Source organism: Odocoileus virginianus, chromosome 16, assembly GCF_023699985.2.
Source record: "Odocoileus virginianus isolate 20LAN1187 ecotype Illinois chromosome 16, Ovbor_1.2, whole genome shotgun sequence".
NCBI classification, from domain to species: domain Eukaryota; kingdom Metazoa; phylum Chordata; class Mammalia; order Artiodactyla; family Cervidae; genus Odocoileus; species Odocoileus virginianus.
In genome coordinates this window covers 8864398-8874293 of record NC_069689.1, presented here as the reverse complement: position 1 = coordinate 8874293, position 9896 = coordinate 8864398, and the positions used below count along the sequence as shown (strand labels likewise).

The window sequence follows — 9896 nt, the reverse complement described above, 5'->3', positions numbered from 1 at the left end:
AAGATCACTTCCAGGAGATCCAGGTGTTAAGAATTAACTTCGTGTTTTCCTCTTTAGAAAACATGTGGACAAGAGACACCAGTCAACCATGGCCTGCAGACCAGGAGTCGGGGAAGGGGCGAGGCGGACGGTTGAATCACGATCGCCGCGACTACGCACACCTGAGCTTCGGAGGATAAAAGGCGGCACGTGGGATGCAAGACCCAGACCCTCCAAGCTTCGCCCTCTGCCCAGGCCTAGGGAATTGTGGAAAAGCAACTTCTTTCTCAAGATTGGAGGACGAGGGTCCCCGGAAAAGAAGAGACAGTGAGAAGCCCCCGAGAGTTCCCGCACCCGTCTCGGGAACACCTGAGGGAACGCGCCCTCAGGAGCCCGGACACAGCCAGCGGGGGAGGGGGTAACAACCGCCATCTTCCCCGGCACCCAAACAGACAGAGCGCAGTGTAGCGGCTGATCTCCGCCGCCGAGGCCCGCCCACTCTCGCGAGACCGCGAAGGCCTCTGGGAAAAGAGGGGGAGGGGAGAACGAGAGAGGGAAGCCGGGACGCGGGTCTGGGGGCGGGTGGAGGCGGCGAGTGGAGCCTCAGGAAGCAGAAAGGGCGGGGAAAGACGCGACAGACGCGGCATGCAGGCCAATGACGAGCGAGCTCGGGCGGACCGCCAGCCAATGGCTGTGCGGCTTGGCGCGGGGGGCGGGCGCTGGGGTCGAGGGTAGCTTGAGCGCGGCGGCGGCGTTGTTCAGTCAGAGCGAGAACATTCCAGAGGTGAGTCCGGTGGAGAGGCGGTAGCCCCGCGCCCCCTCCCCCGTCTTCCCCGCCCCCTCGACCCCCGCGGGCCGCTGGCTGGCGGGGAAGGCGCCCCGACGCCTGCAGCTCACTGCGCCGTCTCTCCGTGCCAGGTCGCCAGGCCCCGGGCGCTGAAGGGTGTGGACCCCGGACGTCGCTGGGACAGCCCCTCCCCGCTGCTCGGCGGCGCCTGGCCCGGCCGCTGCTCGCTGCGCTGCCTCCGCCGCCTCTCCTCGGACTCGGGTTCGCGCGCCTCACTTCATCCCAGTCCCGGGCGAGCAGCGTTGGGTTTATGTCTTTATTTGACGAAAACGGTGAGTCGGCGAGCGGGCGGGCTCGGGCCGGCAGGGAGATGGCGGCCACACAAGATGGCGGCGCGCCGCGTGACCCGCGCGCGCGTGTGAGTGTGTTTGTGAGCGCGCGCGCGCGCGCGCGTGTGTGTGTGTGGCGCAGTTCGGGCGGGCGGCGGGGCCGGGCTCCGCGTCCTCTTCTCGTCGCACCCCCCCCCTTCTCCCCCGCCTTTCCCCCGCCCCCACCGCGGCCTCCCGGGAGCGCGCTGCGCGGGCCCGCCGCCGCCCGGGGCTGACTCAGGCCTAATTGCTGCATTTATGAGTCATCGCCGCGGCGGGGCGGGGCGAGGCCGGCGCCCCTCCGCCGGTTTCTGTTCCTCCGGCGGAGCGGCAACCCTGAGTCCGCGGAGGGAGGCCCGGGCTGCGCACATGGCGGGGCTGCCGTGGGAGCTGGCGACGTCGCGCCGGCGCCGCGCCCGCCTCGCGGGTGCCTCCGGGTCAGCCCTGACAGCTCGGGGCGGGTTCGAAGGTGGCCAGGGTATTTGCGTGGAGAAGGGGACCACAGTCCCGCGCGCCCACCCGGCGCGTTCATGCTCCGTGGGCGTAGTTAGGGAAGTGTGGCTCTGAAGTAAGCGCTCGCCACCGAAGGCTTCGACTTCGAAGAAAAACCACAGCCAGCCGTCCTGAAGTGATGTTGATGTGTCTGAGAAGTTTCTGGGTACCACAGTCTCGGTTGGGTTGGTGGGATAGGTCGGGGTTGGTTTTTCGGTTAAAATACGGCCTACCACGGAAGCAAGCCGTCGACGTGATGACTGGTCTGATGAAAAGCTTATGCAGCGTAATTTGTCTTGTTTGAGTCTGGCATCAACCAAAGTCACATCTTTGTCAGAATGAAGGCTTTTTGTTGCTACCGGTGTCCCGTGAGACTGGTAGCTGTTCTTTGTAAATAAACTCATGTTTTTAACGTAGAAGTAGGCGTAATTAAACAGAGAGGACAGGGAGGAATTTCGTTGCAGGAATTGTTAAACGTGGGGGTTTGTTTGTTCTCTTTCAGAGCTGTTGCGCAGCCATTGGTACCTGTATTGGGGAAACATAGCATACAAGCAAGAAGCTTACAGCCTCAGTGGCGAAAAATTTTTCATGTCAGAGACCGAGAACTCTTGCAGTCGTTTATGTCATCCCTTCTTCTCCAGACAGAGGATACCAAAAAATTGCAATCAAAGATCTCTTCATCTTATTGATAAAGCCACTAATAAGCCAAAATGTCTGTCAACGTCAACCGCAGCGTGTCAGACCAGTTCTATCGCTACAAGATGCCCCGTCTGATTGCCAAGGTAATACTAATCTTCATTTTAGTAGCAAGTCCTAAGTTTTTTTCATGAATTATTAAAGGTTGCTTCTCCCAATGTGGACAATGCAAAATTTTTACTTCCTTTAGGTTGAGGGCAAAGGAAATGGAATCAAGACAGTTATAGTCAACATGGTTGACGTAGCGAAAGCGCTTAATCGGCCTCCAACGTGTAAGTAAGGCCTCTTTAATCTGAGAAGGCATTTTATTGACATAATTGTGATGCTCTCTGGTCTGCAAATCTTGCGTGAATTGATTAGCTTTTGAGTTAAGTGGAAACTTGGCTTTAAAACGGATGGATAGCATTAGCCGGTATTAGTATATAAGATTACCAGGACAACACTTTTTTAATTCTGTCCATTTAAAGAGTGATAATTCTATAAATCAGGGTGAGTAGCCAGAGAGTCCTAGAGTAGGAAATGGCAACCAACTGTAGTATTCTTGACTGGGAAATCCCATGGACCAGAGGACCCTTGTAGGCTACAGTCCATGGGGTCAAAAAAAGTCGGACATGACTTGAGTGACTCAGCACTCATCCAAAGATTAATTATAATAAATTAGATTTTTCCCCCCCAAATAGATCCCACCAAATATTTTGGTTGTGAGCTGGGAGCACAGACCCAGTTTGATGTTAAGAATGACCGTTACATTGTCAATGGATCTCATGAGGCGAATAAGCTGCAAGACATGTTGGATGGATTCATTAAAAAATTTGTTCTCTGTCCTGAGTGTGAGAATCCTGAAACAGATCTGGTGAGTGCCTTTGCGGTTCTTGTCAATAGGAGAAAAACTGTATTTACTTCTGTGATGTCACCAAATCATGTTCCCAGGAAGGCAGAGAAGACTTACATAAATTGCAAAACCTCAAATTTTATAGGTGTTTCCATACTGACCTTATTTAAAAAAAAAAAAAATCTTTTGATGTGAAACCTGGTGTTCAGGTGGTTTTTGATGGTTAGTTTCACACTTTGAATTTTCATCATGTTAATCGGTGACATATTTTTCCTTTTCTGACAGCATGTCAATCCAAAGAAGCAAACAATAGGTAATTCTTGTAAAGCCTGTGGCTATCGAGGCATGCTTGACACACATCATAAACTCTGCACATTCATTCTCAAAAACCCACCTGGTAAGTGCTTGTGATGAACTTCTAAAACCTTAAGATTTGATTTTGACTTGATTCCAACTGATTGTTGGAAACAGTGGAAGTGTCTTTACTGTTATAAAAAAATAAGGTTAACCCTTGAACACCTAACGAAGGTGAAAGTTTGCTTATAACAATAAGGTCAGCCCTGTGTACACAAGGATCAACCAATCAACGGTGAATGGTGTAGTACTGTAGTATGTAATTATTGGGGGGAAGACTCCATGTAAATGGATCTGTGTGGTTTCAACTTATGTTCAAAGGTCAACTGTTTGATAAGTGTGCTGTTGTATGTACTATTAAAGGTAAAGTACAGGCTACCATGAAACTCAACCACATCCTCAATTTTTAAGATATCTTGGGATGTATGAAATATTGGACAAATTATCATGGGGTCATAGTAAAAGATCTACTTCTGGAATTGTTCAGTTCTAAGTTGAGTTGGACTCTTTGCAACTCCACAGACTGCTTCTGGAATACTGATTTGAACATGAGGGCCTTGGCTCATTAGGCCAAAGTGGCTTTAGAGCATGCAAGCAACACTCTGTGGCAGATAATCAAAATTGTCTGACACAATTTGAGCTTGCTATAGCAAGAAAGTCTAACCTATTCCGGTGTTCTCTCTGTGAGACTAGCCGTTATATAGACTTAAACACTGTTCTAGTTTTTGGCCAAAGCATAGTTGCGAATAACCTTTGTTTATAAGTTTATGAGGAGTGGAGAGAGAGGGTCCGTGAGTGCCAACTTTTAGCTTTAAGTACTTGATCCACTGAGGTCACCTTGTGGTCTTAATTTTATTCAGTAACTAAGTGGTGTCCAACCCTTAATTTTACTAAAATAGCTAATACCACTGATATTTACTGGCTTTTCTTCTTTGACTTACCTATGAAACACAGTGGATGAATTTGATTTATGAACCCTTTTAGAATTACAGGTAGTGTTTTCTGAGGGGAGGGTTTTAAATGTTAATGGTGGGCAATAAGGTGTAATATAACTCACAGTAATAAACTTTCTTTCCTCTTTATCCGTGTAGAGAATAGTGACAGTAGTACAGGAAAAAAAGAAAAGGAAAAGAAAAATAGAAAGGGCAAAGACAAGGAAAATGGCTCCGTTTCCAGCAGTGAGACACCACCACCACCACCACCAAATGAAATCAGTCCTCCTCCACATGCTGTGGTGAGTGCAAGGTTTGATGGGCGTGGTGGGCACTAAAATTGTATAAAATGTGACTTTTGGTTGAGGTGGGCAGAAACAAACTGCTTTTCTTTTAACAGTGTACCAGTTCATTGGGTTCCAGGTGCTTACTGGTTGATTAAATAGAAATTTAGTGAGAAAATGATAATTACACTAGAAATCTGGATTATTTTTTTTTTTAATTCAGCTTTCAAGGTCTCTCTTTGGCCAAGCATTTTTGTTGTTAAAAACAGGAAGAAGAGGAGGATGACGACTGGGGAGAGGATACAACAGAGGAAGCTCAAAGGCGCAGAATGGATGAGATCAGTGACCATGCAAAAGTTTTAACCCTCAGTGATGATTTGGAAAGGACTGTTGAAGAGCGGGTCAATATCCTGTTTGATTTTGTTAAGGTAAAAACATTTTGTTGATCAGTAAGTCAGCTTCTACCCAGCCTTGAGCTTTTGTTAGATATTTGTTACCTTAAGCTGTTTGTTCAAAAATTTTTTGAGGGTGGTTCCAGGCACTGTTTTTGGCAGGTGTGTATTACTTAGAAGTCCTAGGATCTTCAGTTAGGTAAGGGAATGGTTCATCAGAGCAGGGACTGTGGTGCGGTGCTGTGCTGTGCTTAGTCGCTCAGTCGTGTGCAACTCTTTGTGACCCCATGGTCTCTACCTTCCACACACTGTCCGTGGAATTCTCCAGCCCTGAGTGCGTAACCGTTTTCTTCTCCAGGGGATCTTCCCAACCCAGGGATCGAACCCATGTCCTCCTGCATTGCAGACAGACTCTCTTACCATCTGAGCTACCAGGGAAGCCCCAGGGACAGTGCAAAATGTGCCTCCGTCTCACTGAATTGCTTCTTTTTTCTTTTTCACTTGTTTTCTTTTATTTGCAGAAAAAGAAAGAAGAAGGTATTATTGACTCATCTGACAAAGAGATTGTAGCTGAAGCAGAAAGACTGGATGTAAAAGCCATGGGCCCTCTTGTTTTGACTGAAGTTCTTTTTAATGAGAAGATTAGAGAACAAATTAAGAAATACAGGCGCCATTTCTTACGAGTAAGCAAATAGCTCTATGTTCATAGTGAGATTTGCAGATGTGTGACCTTGGAAACACCATTTTAACCTCCCGTTTATTCTGTCATCCTGAAAAAATGGAGAAAACTGACCTACCTTAACAAGCATGAGAGTATCTGGAAAATACACATGGTTCCATATATGTGAAGTAAATTAGAAATCTTTTAAGTATTGACTTTTTACTGTTATAGGGCTGTCTCATCTAAGAAAGCTTGTTAACGCCAAGAATATCTATTTGCAGTTTTGTCACAACAACAAAAAAGCTCAGCGGTACCTTCTTCATGGTTTGGAGTGTGTGGTAGCAATGCATCAAGCTCAGCTCATTTCCAAGATCCCACATATCTTGAAGGAGATGTATGATGCAGACCTTTTGGAGGAAGAGGTCATCATTAGCTGGTCGGAAAAGGTGGGGATATGTTGATGAACTCTGATTAAAGATTAGAAGGGTTGGGGTTTTTTTGGAAAAAGTTTCCTAATACCTAGTCTCTACTTGCTTGACTGGTATAATCTGTCTGTAGGGTGATTCCCACCATGGTAGCTTCTAGTAATGACTGAAGAAAATCTTAACACTCTGCTGAATACATTTAATCTGTTGAGAGTTTGAGATTAGCATGTGGTTCAGTCCCCTCAAAGGATGGGTATAGGCAATTATGTATAACTCTCAAGTTACTGTTAAGTTGTTGGAACTAAAAATTTTACTAAATGTTTTTTAGACCTCTAAGAAATATGTCTCAAAAGAACTTGCCAAAGAGATTCGTGTCAAAGCAGAACCTTTTATAAAATGGTTAAAGGAAGCAGAGGAAGAATCTTCTGGTGGTGAAGATGATGATGAAGATGAGAATATTGAGGTAAACACTGGGGAAATTGTTAAATACAGTGTTAGTGGTAAGTGTTATGCTGATATTGGATAGTTGCAAATTAAATGTAACACAATACAGCCTCTTATTTAGGAAAGGGATCACATTAATAGAAAGGGTGCTAGAAATCTTCCCTATCCCCAGACATCATGATTTCAGTAAATACTGTGTGGGTTCTCAAAGGGAGGGTTTTGTTTCACCTCAGTCTAGGGGTCTATATATGTAGAGTGTTAACTTAGTTTTTATAGAAGTTCAAAATTTTTCTTGAACAAATGGCTGTTTCTAGGTAGTTTTTCTCCTTTGTTGACCACTGACCTACTATTGTTTTTATGAGCGGTTTTACTGGAATAAAAATTTACCAAAAAGGAAAAATCTTCTGTTTTACCAGGTGGTGTATTCAAAGACTGCCAGTGTACCGAAAGTTGAAGCTGTAAAGTCTGACAACAAAGATGATGACATTGATATTGATGCCATTTAAAGGGGTGGGTGCAGCCCAGCTTAACAGTGTAATGCTGAGAATCTTTTTGCATCATCGGCCAGAAGTGCAACATGAGTGTGCAAAAGCTAAAATGGCTTAACATCATGCTACACTTTTCTACTAAAAATGTATTGCTGTGAGTGGTCTGTATTTAAACCCAACAAGACATCTAGGGAGTCCATACACATATCAGTGAGCAGGTGTAGTTTGCTTATTTATAGCATGTTTCTTTTTGAAAAATTAGTGGTGGACACATTTGGATCACATTTATACAGTTATAAAAAATAAAGATTTGATTTTGGTCATTCTTCAGATTTTTGACTCTGAATGACTTAAGTAAGCTGAAATAATTGGCTCCTTAAAAATGTTGCACCATCATTTAACCTGATAGGATTATTGGAGCCTGTTAGGTATTAGGTGCCGAGACTTTAAAAGGTCCTTCAGCAAAATGTGAACATAAACTTATAAATACCTTACTCGGTCATTAGGAAATGCATAGCGCTTTAAGTCTTCTCTCTAGTCCCTGAAATTGGCATCTGATAATGTACATCCTTCCCATGCCAAGGTGGACAGATAATCAAATGACAGTGCAACACCTTTTTCTTACTAAGAAGTTAAAATGACCTGAGTGTCCTATAAATTTAAGAGCAGGTTTTGAAACTTGAATTGTGTTTGTTTTTTTTTAAAGTCTATACTTGCCCCAAATTGTAGTCTTTGAAGTCGTATGCATTGCACGTTGGATGAGCCAGGGGAGTTATTACATTAACATACAAGCATTTTATTATGTGTGTGTAGCTATTGCTTTATACTGAGAGAAAATGGAAATTTGGGGGAGTGATTAAATACTAATAAGCTCTATGATTTTATTTGGGGGAAGCAGGAAAAGATGCAATTAATCTCAAGGAAAAACTGAGCGTAACTTCTCAGCATTTACTCTTGATTCAAATTACAGTTTGAGAATATTTAGACATACTGTATCTCTTGTTCAGTGTGGATTTTTCCCTGGATACTATGGTTCTTTTATTTTTGCATTTGGATACATAACTTATGCTTTCTCGGTTTTTGTTGCTATCTTGCCAAAATAAGTATTAACTGTGTCTCAAACTCCCTGCCACAGCCCCCCCCCCCCCGAAAATGTGTTATTTAAAAAAGTAAAAGCATGTTTCTAAGTCATAGCCTATATTTTGGTGTAAGACTTGGGGTGTTTATTTCATGCTGAATATAGTGAGATACCCAAGAAGACTGGTGATGGCAACTAGGGCCTGACCCAGCCCATCCTGGGCTTTAGATTTGGAAATAACATCATTGCAAATTGCTTGCCTAATTTGCTGATATAAACTCACTCGATAGGGCTTATGAGTACATCTTAGAAGTCTTGAAGGTACAAATATACACAGAAAATAGTGTGGGAATCAAATGCATGGAGTGAATTTTGTTTGGAACACTGGTTTATATCATTCATCTCTTTGTGATCATTACAGGATGTTAACAAATGTATGTAAGTTTTTCACATTGAAATTATACAATCTGGTATAATAAAACCTTGTTAGCTTGATATTTTAAGGAAAAACACTGGCATTCTTACTGGGGAGGTACAAAGTGGTCTCTAGCTGCCTTTTTTTTTTTTTTTAATAATTTTGTTGAGATTGAAGGAGAATCATTTGTCTATGTGGAGGGAATGTGCTTTGTCACACCAAAGAGAAGAGGCTTTTGTAAATTCACATCATACCTAGGTGTTAAATTTCTTGCTATTTTCTGAAATTTTGGGGAGTACCAAGTTGCATTCAGGATACCCATTATCAAGCTAATGAGGTTTTATTATAGAGGGGTTTTTTCCCTTTTTTTCTCCCATCGCGCCCCCCCCCCCCCAAAAAAAAAAAACTGAAGGAAAATGTTCAGGGCTTCTAAAACACTAAAGAGAAAATTTTGGCTTAGACCAGTGTTCAGTCTAGTGCCAAACTTAAAATGGGATTCAAATCCACATAGTAAGGGATTTATTCATAGCAGCTATCCTGATAGAGTGATCTTTCACTTTGCTCTATTCAACTCTTAAAATTTCCTGTTTCAAACAGCTGTTATTTGATTAAAACAATGTTAAAATTATTTTTGTCTCTGCTTTAATATTAACCTGAATTTTGTTTATAAAGTTGGAGTGTTGAAAACTCCCTTTTGGTAGCTGTTGCTTCAAATTTGTGTTGGATGTTTCTGTGTCCTTGTGTCCCTACTCACAAAACACGTGTTGCTGATGGCTGTCCTTAGATCTTGTGTTCCTAGTCTGTATCAAATTGATTAGAAACAAAAGATCTGCCTTTATCTGATTTCTTGGTTGATTAAGTGACTTTAGGTGGGTCAATTATGTAGTTAAATAACTGACTCTAGCATTTCTCTTTAGTTAAGAAAGGAATGTTTCTAAAATTCTCTGAGGTTAATGAACTTCCTGTGTGGGGTCCTCAAGGTTTAAGAGAGAAGTTCTCTGAAATCCAGTGTGTCCTGTGTTCAGCAGTGTTGGGGTTGCTTTCCACTGTTTACTCTAATGCACTAATAAGCCTTTGACCTGGACATAACTTTAAAAACAAAAAGCTGGCCTTCCCAAGGCTGGAGAAAAGAGGGTACTGGTGTGGATGAGCCTTCTGCATTTTGTGTGTGAGCTCAGTCTGTGGTATCTGAGATGTATTTACCCCACGGTCACTCAACTAGTCTGGCTCCTGTGTCTTGTAGTGCTTAGATGACATGTTTAAAACCCA

General features: G+C 43.8%; 1 protein-coding gene and 1 non-coding gene across 3 annotated transcripts; both read left to right on the top strand.

The window, feature by feature from the left end:
• Positions 1-1007: 1007 nt before the first annotated feature.
• On the top strand, positions 1008-9341 carry EIF5 (eukaryotic translation initiation factor 5). 2 transcript variants are annotated; one of them, XM_020913429.2, is made up of 11 exons: positions 1008-1098; positions 2129-2408; positions 2513-2594; positions 3003-3175; positions 3440-3551; positions 4600-4742; positions 4994-5152; positions 5638-5799; positions 6059-6223; positions 6531-6665; positions 7063-9341. In XM_020913429.2, the coding sequence occupies exons 2-11, from the start codon at positions 2337-2339 to the stop codon at positions 7150-7152; spliced, it is 1293 nt and encodes a 430-aa protein (XP_020769088.1). In that variant the 5' UTR covers positions 1008-1098; positions 2129-2336; the 3' UTR covers positions 7153-9341. The 2 variants fall into 2 exon arrangements, with proteins under 2 accessions (XP_020769088.1, XP_020769089.1); XM_020913430.2 differs by lacking the exon at positions 1008-1098 and adding an exon at positions 1645-1792.
• On the top strand, positions 4101-4223 carry LOC139038859 (small nucleolar RNA SNORA28). The gene has a single exon (XR_011491997.1). It is a non-coding gene; the product is annotated as a small nucleolar RNA SNORA28 (small nucleolar RNA).
• Positions 9342-9896: the final 555 nt, after the last annotated feature.

Coding starts and splice junctions, on each gene's coding strand:
- EIF5 (XM_020913429.2), top strand. CDS start 2,337: ATGTCTGTCAACGTCAACCGCAGCGTGTCAGACCAGTTCTATCGCTAC. Junction 3,176..3,439: donor AGAATCCTGAAACAGATCTG/GTGAGTGCCTTT, acceptor CTTTTCTGACAG/CATGTCAATCCAAAGAAGCA. Junction 5,800..6,058: donor ACAGGCGCCATTTCTTACGA/GTAAGCAAATAG, acceptor ATCTATTTGCAG/TTTTGTCACAACAACAAAAA.